Source organism: Haemaphysalis longicornis, unplaced genomic scaffold (assembly GCF_048455015.1).
Source record: "Haemaphysalis longicornis isolate Haplotype H1 unplaced genomic scaffold, Haemaphysalis longicornis Haplotype H1 scaffold_5, whole genome shotgun sequence".
NCBI classification, from domain to species: domain Eukaryota; kingdom Metazoa; phylum Arthropoda; class Arachnida; order Ixodida; family Ixodidae; genus Haemaphysalis; species Haemaphysalis longicornis.
This window is the reverse complement of record NW_027526385.1, coordinates 27,812,541-27,826,032: the sequence shown is the minus strand read 5'-3', so window position 1 is coordinate 27,826,032 and position 13,492 is coordinate 27,812,541. Positions and strand designations below refer to the sequence as shown.

General features: G+C 46.6%; 1 protein-coding gene across 1 annotated transcript in view; it reads left to right on the top strand.

Moving 5' to 3' along the window:
* Positions 1 to 13,492, top strand: part of LOC144137996 (fatty acid synthase-like) — a 73,853-nt gene that overhangs the window by 34,402 nt on the left and 25,959 nt on the right. Inside the window, exons 10-15 of the mRNA XM_077670029.1 lie at positions 2,869 to 3,072; positions 3,926 to 4,180; positions 5,469 to 5,685; positions 10,094 to 10,348; positions 11,488 to 11,661; positions 11,730 to 12,957. Of these exons, the coding sequence (XP_077526155.1) occupies positions 2,869 to 3,072; positions 3,926 to 4,180; positions 5,469 to 5,685; positions 10,094 to 10,348; positions 11,488 to 11,661; positions 11,730 to 12,957 (2,333 nt within the window). The remainder of the gene's footprint in view (positions 1 to 2,868; positions 3,073 to 3,925; positions 4,181 to 5,468; positions 5,686 to 10,093; positions 10,349 to 11,487; positions 11,662 to 11,729; positions 12,958 to 13,492) is intronic.

The window sequence follows — 13,492 nt, the reverse complement described above, 5'->3', positions numbered from 1 at the left end:
CCTCTTATTAAGCCTAATTACAAGATAGGCTACCATTTCGTTAATGCTATAGTATTCGTCTATGTTGCCAGCTATGCTTTTATTGACTAGAAATCCCACCCCCAGTTCTCTTCTGTCCACTAGACCACGGTAACGTAGGACGTGTCCATTTTTCAGCACAGTAAGGGCTTCACCTGTCCTTCTAACCTCACCAAGCCCTATTATATCCCATTCAATGCCCTCTAATTCCTCGAACAACACCTCCAGACTGGCTTCGTTAGATTAAAGTTCAAGTGTTAAACGTTGCCAGGTTCAGATTTCAATGGCGGCCTGTCCGGCTCCAGGGATTCTAGTACCCTTTGCTCCGTCCCAGGTCTGAGCACCGCCATGATCAGTTGCTTCGCAGCCACTGGAGACTGAGGGCCGTGGGTTAATTCGTGTATTCATCTATCACTAACATGGCTTTTTTTGTTTTTGCAAAATCAGTAATATGCTTTGAGAAGATCAAGAACCTCCCAAGTGTATGTATTTTTCTAAATATTGGTCATTGTTTTGTGTTGTGTCATGCGAACTTCCTTTTTTCGAAAACTGTATTGTAAGACACTTAAAGGACACTGAAGGCAAATAGCAAGTTGTTCTCAGATGAGAATTCAACTGCACCAAAACCCCTCAGCGTTTATTCGGCGGCGAAAGATTCTTTAATTGTCGAAAAATTAGGCATTGAAAAACTCCATTCATACATCGCGACATTTTATGACGTTTCGCGTGACGTAAACGGTTGCCGTAAGCGAGTGAGACAGCGGTGTGGTCTAGCACGAATGCTAAAACCTACCTAGTGAACTATCACGGCAGCAGCAGCCACTGGTCGCGCAATTGGCACATACGACAAAACAACTTGTCCGCCCCACACTTCCGGTACCTGCTACCCTTTGTGCGTCAATTTGGTGCCGTGCGGAACCTGAGATGGTGGCTAAACAATGTGAATATGCCCCGCGGCCTTCTACTTTACCTGCAAGGTGTCTGTGGAAAATAAATGTGGAATGGGCGGGTGACACGAGCGAAGGCAGAGGGCGTTGGCACGATGAATCAAAGAAGAAGATCAGCCGCGCTCGCGTGCTCGAGCTAGAAGGTTCCGTGACCAATCGGACAACCGGACGTCTCGGTCCTGCTTTCCCTGCTTGATCCGCCATAGCGTATAGCGAACAGCGCAACTATGCGATACCGCAGCGACAACGACGAGAGGGGCGTTGTGCGGATTTGCCTTCTCATTATGGATAGTTGAATTATAGTCGCTTCGATGCAATCGCATAAACTAACGTGACGACATCGGTTAGTTAAACTTCTCACACCATCCAACGATAATTTTTTTTCGTTGCGATATGGTAACGCTTATTGCGGCATCTGTTGGTAGTTTTTCTGAGCGAGTTGCTTATCAGCCCGTCGGCCATAAGGGTGCCGAGAGCTTTTACGAGTACCCGAACCACTACTAACAAACACGTTGGCGCCAGTAGAGAATGTAAAACGTGCATAACATGATAGAAATATCCTTTTACCTAAGTACGCAACGTAGTGGGAGCATGGCAGCACACAATGCCTTGAATCAATGAACCCGATTTGACGCACACATTTTATTCAACTTCAATAGAATCAAGAAATGGTTTCGAGCAAACACATCGTCATGGCAGGCGCTTTGAGTCCGAAGTGTGAAATTAACAGGCGATCGATTGCCTCCTGTTCGTCATAAGGGCAGAACTCACTTCTTGCGATTTACGAGAACGAAGAAGTCACTTCACTCCGGCGCAGCCCGTGAAGGTTTAAAAAACTCGTGCACATTCCAGATGCCCTGTGGGGGGTTTAATTGTCACTAGTGATAATTGCAACATAGTAAGCCTATTTCCACTCATAGGAGCCCACCGTCGAATTTCATCTAGAACGAAGGCTACCCCAACACACACACAGCTAGGGCCGCCGCCGGCTTGGGTGCAAAACTTCATTCGGGCAGACATTGCTACGGGAGGGAGCAAAACACTTGCTCTGTAAGACGCAAATTACTATTCACAGAAGCGCGGAACGGTGGAAGGTCGACGCGCGACTTGCCGCTGTGATGTAAACAAGAAGATAACAGACATCTGACTGCGCCAAACCTGCAATAACCATCGCAACCGCCACCAGCGCCACAGCTTCGCAGCCTGCGAATCTCAGCATGGCTTGAATTATACATGCACATTTATATTTGTTTATGACCAATCCATGTGAACGTGCAAAGAAAAATTTTATGCGTTTCTTGGAGAGCTTGTAGGCATGGTTCTCGTTCTGTTGTTCGTCACATGACTCTTGGCACATCTGCTCAGTCTCCGTTGACGTCATCTCTGCTGATCGGCTGATAGCTTCGTTTTTTTATTATTTACGCGATTATTTTCAAGGTAATGACCCAGAGACTGGTATCTTCGATTTCTGCGGATGTAAAACTAGGTATTTAAATCAACTTCGGTTTTGTCTGCAGTCTCCCTTCAAGATTTCGTGTTTGTCGACAACTTTAGGCAGTTTAAAATTTACAACAGGCTCAAAAAGTTTAGACCCCGCAGGCAGTCGAGAAATCGGTCTAACGGCGATTATAGTATTGTCGCTTCCACCTTTATAAACCCAGCATACTCTTGCTATTCTAAGGCAGTCGTGTAATGTAAGAGTTCTTAACGCACTGCTGATAACAATATATTTTATCGGCAAAGCACTGAATGCGAACAGGCTGGGAACCTGTCGAGTGCATCAAACGACAACACAGGGAAGGGGCTGACAGTAGGGCGGCAACTATTGTACGTTATTCCGTTTTTATTATTTTTACAGTAGCGTCGTTTCTGTAAAAAGACCAACTTTTCTGACATCCAACAGATTATTCCGGATCCAAAACCACGCAGCGAACGATGGGTCACGTCATCTGTGCCAGACCAGTACAGGGAATCCCCTTGGGCCCAGAGATGCTCAGCCGAATACTACGCCAACAATTTTCTCTCTCCTGTGCTCTTCTACGAGGCCCTGCAGAACGCCCCCAAAGACGGCGTCTTTGTTGAAGTCGCACCACACTGCCTTTTACAGGTGAATGCCCATTTTTAGCCTTAACTTCCGCAGATCACGCTTGTTGTGCTCATTGTACGACGAGAATAGCAGTATATTGGCAGGGTAGCCACAAGCGATGCCACTGAGGTCTCTATCCCTAGAAATAATGGCAGCATTGACTATTACATTCTGGCAGAAATTAATTAAAGTGACAGAATGCCAAATATGTTTTCCTCACAGTCAGCAGATATATCTTCAGGCAATTTCCACTCGCGTACTATTTTTCCATACATAATTCTAAGTTCATTGCGCCCAACAATTTCTTTGACGGCCGCTTAATTGCAAGGGACCAGAATAACTACTTTTTACTGGAAATCGAGTAGTTTAGCTTATAAGAAGAACTTCAGTGAGCATTCTGGTGGCATATAAGTGCTATTTGATAAGTAGTACATCCGATTTATAACCATTTTTATGACTGCTTTTCTTAGCTTAAAAATTGCAACCACCCCATGCCATTTCATGTCATGTCTATCTCCGTATTCAGCGACGCCTTCGATTGGCAGTGCCTCGCAATGTCACGTGTGGAAATAAAGATCATCTAGAGTACACTGACTGCACGTGGGCCTCTTTCACATTACCGTATACATGTTTACGCGTGGTATAAGGAACCGAGTAGATGTCGTGGCAAAAGATCTTCCAAATTCACGTTGTGAAAAAAAATTGCTCTAAAGCCCAGTATACACCACATGCTGTGCTAAAATTTTCTCAGTGAGGAAACGAACAGATACTTTCACCTTTTCAAGGGGCAAGAGAGTTTATTTCCTAGCGGAATTGTGTATGCCTCTCCACTCTGACCAAACACTTCCCCGTGTTGCACGCGCACGCTCCTCAGGCCATTCTACGCCGGACGCTAGGCCCTGCGTCAACTTGCCTCGGCCTAATGAAGCGCAATGCTGACAACCCGACCTTCTTCCTGGACACCCTGGGCAAGTTGCACACGTTGGGCTTCGCTCTGAACCTTTCTCCGCTGTACCCGCCAGTTCCCTGGCCGGTTCCTCGAGGCACGCCCAACATTTCGCACCTCGTGAGCTGGGACCACTCGCAGAAGTGGCCGGTTCCAGCTTGGAACGAGTTCCCTTGGGCACGGGTAAGACTCTTGTCACAGTCAATGTTGTGTTGTCGGAAACTTTATTTTCAGATAGAATCTAGTTTACTCTTCGAATGGGAAGTCAGTGCGGCTATCCTTTGTAGGGTTCTAGGTAATCGACACTTCAACTCCGCTGTTCGTGTCTTAAACATGCCACATCTCTACATAACTATAAAAATTGGTACTGCGTAAAAGAACACTGCGAAGAACTATTGCACGCTTAAATAACCTCTTTTTTACGATCCTGGCTGCCACAACAGGTTTTTAAGCCTTCAATTGTGTTCAGTAAACAAAAAAACAATGAATTTGTAAACATTTTTTTTCTCGCAAAACTCCGTAACCCCCTTTCCGGAACACCGACCGCCTAATAATCGCTTGCGTAACCAAGTGACGGCCAAATGAACACTATTTGCCCCACTACGTGTGTTATTGTGACTTGCCGGCTATTGATAGATTCCACAAGTGCAAATTCTGTAATTCCGCTGAAAACGTTTGGACACCAGTAAAGGGCCTATAATTCCGTCCCGAAAGAAAATGGCCGTATTTTACACCCGAAAAATCCTAAGCGGGCAAAGCCGCCTAGTTGTACTCAGTCTATGCAAAACGCAGCTAAAGCCGATGCAGCGCTTCAAAAGAATGGGATGCCAGAAACGCTTTGATCTTTTTATCTTGCCAGTCAGCATGTAAACAAAGATCTGCCCAGTTACGCCAATCCGTGACGGTGCGAGTTTGTCTCTGGCTTTGGTTACTTCTCAAAACCATCTTGTTTTCTGGAAGCCGACCCATTACACTGACCGTTGCGTTGATCCTAAGGTCCCCTTAGATGCCTTCGTATGCCCTTGCAGCCACCTAACGCTCTTTTGCAGACCCATGTCCTCCCCTATGTTCTTCCTTTGCAGACATTCGAGCTCGTATGGACCGTTGCAAATCGCTTAAAGATCCGTTGGAGGTCCTCTGTACGCCGACAATCCTACATGCTGGTTGTCAGCTGCCCTGTGAGCTGGGCAAGCACTTGAAAGCAATAAACATTTGCGTTTAGTACAGTTTCCATAAAGCCAACAAAGTATTGCGTCGACCTATAATGCCTGCAAGCTTTTTCCAGGCGTCCAGTCCTAACACGTCTTCACCATAGTTGAATTAGGGCACTCCGACATGCGGGCACTCTCACTGAGTGTTTGTGAGCAAGAAATGATATCCCGCTCAAGCTACAGTACCCTCTCACAATGAAATTCCACACTAGTTGTATCTCAGGGAGAATTTAATTCCCACGGAACGCTCGCTCGCGCAGGAAACAGAACACGTCGTCGAGCTGGATGTTGCCGCCAACGATGGGGACGCCTACTTGACAGGTCATCAAATAGACGGGCGTGTGCTGTTACCAGCAAGCGGTTACTTGGTGCTCGCCTGGAAGAGTCTGACGAAATGCTTCTCCCGGCCTTTTCATCAGATTTCAGTGGTTTTCGAAGACGTTGTTTTGCACCGTGCAACCGTCCTGCCTAAAAGCGGTGAGTTGTATTTTTTATGTGTAGGCGTAGCTCGGCTTGACATTTAACTGAAACGACCATTTTGGTGGTATAGCATGAGGTTCCGTGTCAGTTGCATAGAGACTTGGTGGATTCGGCAATTGTGGATACTTGTCGAAACACCCCAGAAATGTTATCGAACACCGAGATGAGATGAGGTCAACAGGGAAACCATTTCCCGGAGTCAGCTCTATGGGTACGAGAATATCAGAAAAAGGATGTTACAAAAATATTTTCTAGGGATTGAGTGTGCCGTGCTTCCTACCACAGTTTACATTGTGAGACTACACAATGATGTGCCAGCGATCTGACATCTACGAAGTAACAATATAAACATAAGTGGAAAAAATTTGCACATGTGGACTATAGGGACTTTGATCTAATTTATGAAGACTGAACACAGGCGTAGTTCCTTCAAAATACTGTGTTGTCGCCATAACAATGACGCCAATTTTAGCTCAAACCTTAAACACATTATCTAGGCAATAAGACAAACCGATGAAGTTGTGCCTATCCACCAGAACATTTCTCGCCCAGCTTTTATGATATCACAGGAACCTGTTTGTAAGATTGGCGGCCACCAACCAAGTTGACTTCCAAGTAACAAGACTGCGATCTTAGTGTTAACTCTAGTTTCGTTTGATCGTTACACTGGAATGCTAACATAGAGTTCACACACCGATATTTTCGTTTCTAGTATTTACCCCATTGTATCATTGGTGCGGCTGCGTAGTGCCAAATTTGAAAGTTTAAACATCTATCAACGTTTGTTTTAAAACAGCGTCTTTCGGTACTGAAATGAAGTATGTAATTTACCGAAGGCGACTGTTTCAAATGAAACAAGCCAGCTTGTATTTTGTCTTCATGGTACCTTTAAACATGTACTATCCTTTTCTTTAGGCCTTCCCGCGTAAAAATAGTTATTCCGCTTGCACTAGTCATGCGCCCCACTAAATTTCATTTGCGCGCGGGTTTTTTTCAATGGCACCGACATAGCCCAAATGACAAACAACAGAAAAAAACTTTAGTGTAGAAATTATGTTAGGATTATCTGCAGAATTCTCATTTCCGAGAAACTATTGTCGTATGTAATTCTTCTTATTGTCGCTGATACTTGCCTGCCTTCCTTGGGTGTTGTGCAACCGAATATGCCTCAGGAGGGCGTTAAAGCGATAGATTATTTATCACAAATATACTTGGGACAAGTAAACAAGCGATTAGGCACTCATATTTAATTATCCATGTATGCATTACGTTGTCCGAGTACTTAGTTTGAAAGAGTCAGTGAAAAGAATGCGTGCGAAAGGTTTCATCAGAAACTGTTATGCAAAAAGCGCCCACATCCTATTAGGTAACCGGATAAACATGTTTGAAGGAAAGCAGTTTCTGCGTATGAAGAAATAAACATTTACTGTGCATTTAAGGCCACAGAAATGCAGCTGGTGGTACACTAGTTCTACAAGCAATGATTACGGTACACACGATATAAGACGTATGCAGGTAAACAAAGCTATTTGAATAAATAAGAAAACAGCATTCAAAACCAAAACGCATCAGCATGAGTCTGTACCTATATATTAGAGCCTCATTGCAAAAAATCTTAAGAAAATCTAAGAACTTTCTACTAATGAGTAGCAATGTTATTCCTCTTGTTGATTTACAGGGTGACCTCTTTACAGACAGATAATGCTATAAGTGGCCAAACACGTAGGATTTTAATATTTTCTGAAGTTCTCTTTTGTTTATTTTCACCAATGATGTAAATTTACACTGCTGAAGCCATTAGGTAACTTTATTTCGCCAATGATGCGTTTTTCCGCAGATGCAAGGCGTTGTGCACGGTTAGTCCGCTTTATCTTATTTTTATTCGTATTTCAATTCTTATCTTGCGGGCTTTCTTATTTATTCTTGAGTTTATGAACGAGATGTATACGATGTATATTTTTGGTTTGGTCAGATCATTCTTATAAACTTTTACTTTTTCTATTTTTATTATTTTTTAGTTTTCTCAAAATTCTGTTTCATCAAATCTCGACTTGCGCTATTAAAACGATTAGATGTGTTAGTGCCTCCCGTTGTTCATCTTTGTGAAAATTCAGGGCGTTACAGTGTCCTTTCTGTGGGGGTACTCAGCAAAGAACGCGGTGCTATAAAAAAAGGAATTTCACACTAACGCCTAAGACTTGAAGGTAGCGAAGCAGTACGGGACCTTCGCGACCATCACGATGGTATAAGCTGTGGGAATCGTGGAGAACCGCGACCTGCGATCCCGAGCCAGCGCGCGCTTCGGGAGAGACGCTTGTGCGCTGAAACCGGTCCGGCGCTCCGCTGGTTCGTCGGCGTCCCCCGAGAGATGGCACCACCGATGTGTGCGGGGATAGGCGCGCGGGCGCGGACGGCGCGAGCGTGTGCGCGCGAGAGTCGCGAGAGTCTCGTCGGAAACCCGGTCGGGGCGAGATCGGCAGAACGCGGCGGTGGTGGATACATGCATCTCAGGTGGGAGCTTTGTTGGTCGCGCGCCGTGAATGCCTACCTCCCGTTCGCGGTCACGACCCGGACGGCGTGATTCGTGAACGCCGTCGAGCCTTGTGCTCGCATGCTTTGGGATTCCCCAAATAAACGGCTGTGCTTCGGCACTACTGTCTACTGTGTTCTCGTATCGGCGAACCTCGCTGGGCTGCCGTAGGCATGGGAGCCCGCGTGGTTGACACGCCGTGAGCTAGCGTGGGGGCCTACCCCAGAGAGCTGGTAAGGCCCCCGAGGAACCCCTCATATATCCCACAAAGCCCACGATTGCAGCCGATTTGCTTCTTCTTCGCTGCCGCAACGACTTTACTCCATTATTGTTGCTGTAGGCGGTATTCAATGAAAGGTGTAGCGGGTGATTTCTCCGCCTGGCAACACAGAAAACGGCCATGTCGGTGGCCACCGCACCAGCGCATGCGCTTTCCGCCCGCATCTCGAAGAAAAAAAAAACACCAGCGCACGTCGTCTGCTGCGTTTCAGCCCGATTATCGGTAGTGGCGTCAACAGATATAATATTATTCGCACTCACATTAAGTGGTGGCGCTCTACCTACCCTCGAGCACTTTGAATCCACGGAGGATGAAACCGCGGCCGCGAACGGCGCATATAAGCAGCATAAGTCCGACGCTGCATCTCGCTGCCGCCGCGGATGTCGACGCAAGTGCACGCGCACCACATCCACGACTTTATGTCTGGTAGGTGCCCTCTAATTCGTGGTTGAGTACGAAAACCGAATAATTTATTTGGAGAAATGGTTCACGCGTACACAGATTTACCGCTGGCTTTCTCGTGCGCTAAATGATTCACACCCAGCAAAACATCTCATGTCTCACGTTAGAGCACGGCGGCTGGCAATCAGCCGATCTGCGGCGACTATTTCATACGCGTTTGGCGATAGGTAGATCGTACTGTGCTGCACTCAACAGCACTTGGCGTCGAAGTATTACTTTGCGTTCAGAGGGCAACAGTTTGCTAATGATGCAGTTTCTGCTGCCAAACGAACCACTGCGCTCACGTTGCAATCTTTGTGCCACGACCTACTCACACTCGCTCGTAGGTGTGCGCGGAGGCTGGGGTTGAATTGCAGATTTGGTTGGCACACTCATGAGCGGAATCGTGACTTTTCGCGTAGCCAACGCTATCGCTAGCCACCATACTATCGCGGCACAACTGGCTATCGAATCACTCGCACACGCCTTGCCCGGGAACCGAAGGTCACTCGTGGCCCGCGGCTGCCTGGCCGCCATGAGGGCGTGGAGGAGAAGAGAGGTAGGTGCCTGATCTGGGGGCCGGGCGCACAACGTCGCCTTGGCAACAGACGCTTGGCCACAGATATGGCGGCGCACTCGCACGGTTGCCTGCATGCATTCCACGCTATTGAATACCGGCTATACGTGTGAGCTTCCCTCATTTTTTGGAAGTGATAATTATTGGTAATCACCTTGGACGGGCGTTCGCCGTGACGTGTCTTTCCCGTTCAGAGCACGAGTCGCCACGGTTACGGCGGACGCTGGAGTCTTTCTCATTCCGAGCAAGTGTTGCCACGATTATGGCGCAGGCTGGAGTTCTTTTCTGGCCAATCTCGGCCAATCTCCCTAAGTGGTTACGCTTGGTTTGACAAACAGGCGCAGGGGACGCTGGGCGGTCGCGGCGAGGCACGCACTGCATGAGCGCTCCGCATTTTATCTGTATTTAATTGCGTTAAATAAAGAAATAAATATTTTCTAATAACAATCTTCTATAACGAAATAACAATTTTCTACACAGCTTCGATGTTAAAAGCCGAGCCATAAAACGGTACAGTCACAGATTAAGAATTGAAACGCAACACTCAAGCCATGACGACTTCATCCGCCATGCGCAGGCCCCGTTCGTCTTTTGGTGAACGTCATGCGCGCTTCGAATGAGTTCGAGGTGCACGAGGCGGGTGAGCTGATTGCCACAGGCCGCATTCGTATGGCCAAACAGGGCGAGAGGCTCCTAGACAACGAGGTACCAGCAACGAGTTCGGAGTCTGTTACCTACGAGCTCCAGGCAGAGGATGTCTACAAGGAATTGAGGCTCCGCGGGTTCCAGTACAGCGGAGCTTTCCAGGGCATACTCGCAGCAGATCTCACAGGTGAGCCCTATGTCTCTAGACCATCTCATATGACCAAACATTGGCATTTTCTATCCGCGTGGTTCATCTAAAGTTACTCACAATGCTACGGTCGATTCAGACGCGTTCCATGGATAATTATGTTTCAAACCGCAACATCCGGCGACCACCCAGATAAAAATAAAAAATTGTGCATACTGCCTGCCTATCCACTGAGGATTATCGCAGAGAGGCAAAAAAGTTAAGTTTATGCATCTGCTTGTCAACAAGAGAAAGTGAATTGAACAGTTTTTCAGATCACACTGGCTTTGTTTTAACCAGTGCAAACAGAACGAGAATAGCAGGCGATTATGAACACTTTTGTAGTGGGGTAGCAAAGTTCAACACTGAAGACTTCATAAAAGACGTGAAAAAACGGTTAAAATACGTACAAAGTGTAAAACCGTCGCTACGGTAGGCTGAAGAAGCAGTTCGAAACATACGCATCCAACGTGTCAATGTTTGTTCCAATTTTTTGCTACTAATTCTGAACATTTATGCAATCGTGTTCTGCTAGTGATGGATAGACAAAGGCTGTTCCACTCCTTCACACCACGAGGGAATTGCTGAGGGAATCGCTGTACTTTACCCCAGGCCATAGAAGGTCGCTTGTGCAACGTTTCATTTGGAGGCCATGCTGTTAACACGCCGTTTTACGTAAACATCTGGTGCACATAAACAAAAACCGATTAATTCTTTTCACACTATGACCTGTCTCACCACACATGTAGCTTCACTGGGGAAAGCAGTACTTCAGATACGATGAACCTGCAAAGTGGTTTTTGATGAATCGGGAGTAAACGCCCAAGAACGCCGTGTTGTACGCCGTACTTTACGACGCCTATTTCTCACCAAAAACTAATGTCCAGCTCAGGGCCTCTAAATACCATTTCTTGTGCTCATTTAAATTGTTCCGAGTGATGTTTCATTGCTCACCAGAAGTGGCGGTGTCGTGCAATCGCAGATTGGCTGCATTCCAGTGGAATGGAGTGCTTCTCAGTATGTTCCTCACGACTATTTTTAAGCCTTTTGGTTTGATCTTTTGCACATTTGTTAGCGTTTTCTGTTTAATTTTATTTCAAATCATCTCTTGGCCAGAACTACTTTGGTCTCTTTCACAGGGTGCTCTGGCAAACTCAAATGGGAGAACAACTGGACCACATTTATTGACTCTATGCTACAGATGGGTATCCTAGCCCGTGAACGAGGTACAATACAGTTGCCTGTGAGAATCCTCTCGTGCAAGATTGACACTACGGTCGACACGCAGATGGTTAACGAGGCAGGATGTGTAGGTAGGTATGTGAAGGAAGGTACATTGAGACCATTTGCTACATAGTGCTTAAAACTTGTATTTGCGCAGGTGTGGACGTGCACTACGACCCAGAATTAAACGTATGCACAGCTGGAGGCGTTCGGGTGCATGGCCTCGTGGTAAAAGCAGTATCTCGGCGTCCTATGCAGCAGACTGTATTGCTGGAAGAGTGTCGATTCGTGCCTTACACTGATGACGAGGAGACCCGACAACAACGACAAGCATCCCTGACTGAATACGTGAATGTTTGCTCCACCTTAGCAAGACACATTATTGAGGCAACCAGAAGAAGTGGAACAGAACTTGCAAGTGTCTTCGAAGAAACAAACGCTTTTACCCACCGTGTGTTAAAGGAGTTTTTTGACCACCCCACGGAAGATCACGGCTTGCTACGGGTGCTCATAGATATCCTAGACATGCTTCAAAATTCCTCCGCCGCACTAGAAGCCATCATCAAGTCAGCTGTCACTGCCCAAAAAGAAACCTTAGACAAGGATGTCATCAACACAGCCTTGCTGAATGAGGAGACCCTGAGGCAACTCCTGGATGTTGTAATCGAGAACTCCAGCCCGAAGAACTTGCGAGTGTTGGAGATTGTGCCCCCCAATGCGAAGCTTGTACTTGCGACATCGGTGCGCTCTTTGCTGCCACTCTTAAGCCCTTTGATCAAGATTGACTACACTGCAGTCCTTGAGCCGACGGATTGCTCTGCTCTCCGGGAAATTTCTGAAGCCACTAAGACAGTTATGTGGGATCCTGCATCTGCTACCACAAGTGCACTCCCTCCAGCCGACTTGGTCATTGCTCCCTGTTTCAGCGTCGATTCCAACGGTATTGAGGATTTTGTGAAGAAGCTCTGTTCCCATTGTAATGAACGAGGATTTGTCCTTCTCGCTTACCGGACGGCACTAACTCCTGCCGAGAAACTCCTGTCTACGCTCGGAGATTCCTGGCTTCATTGTCACGCTACCGATATGTTGAAATCGCTGTTCTCAGCCCATGGTTTCTGCATGATTGGATTGAAGTCAAGCAATCTATCGTCACTGCTTTTGCTAAGGAGGAGTTCCTTGGAGTGTCCTGGGGCCAAGAATAAAATTATCAGGGTGGGGAAGGCGAGCTTTGATTGGCTTGAGACTCTCAAGGAGAAGGTAGGGGAACCTCACGGAAGCCCAGCCTCAGGGGGCAACATTTGGCTGCTCGGTGAGGATGCCGGCATCAGTGGTGTCGTGGGCCTCACCAACTGCCTCAGGTTGGAGACGCAGGACAGTCGCATCAGGTATGTGCATAAATATACTATCTGCAATTATAAGCAAGCCAGACAAACGGGTAAAATATTCTGGAACTCAAAATTAATGTTCTGTTGTTGTAACGCGGTTTTAACCTGGGCTGTGCCCGTAATAGAGATCTCCGGGTTAATGTTGACCACGCTGGCATCTTTAACGCACGCCGTAATCTCGACACACCATCGTTTTTACTTTTCGCCTCCATGGCTTAAATACTCTTACACGCATAGTTCCTGTTGGGGTTTAGTTTTTTAAACTGTCCGGTGAACCGCTCAGCGTTGAGTTAACACAAAACGGAGTTTTGGCCCTGTTGTTTATTGTTTTCTTTATGAAAAAATCTTAACCTCAAATCATTTCAAGATACGTAAAACGAGCACGCTAGAACCCAAACGTTAAAACGCTGAGAATCCAGGAACACCTTCTGTCGAGCATCTAGTAGAAAGCATTGAACAATGTTTTTGAGCAACCACGAAGACCACATACAGCTTTGATTCAACGGAAGAATTGCGTCGTCGGAATAAAACGCAC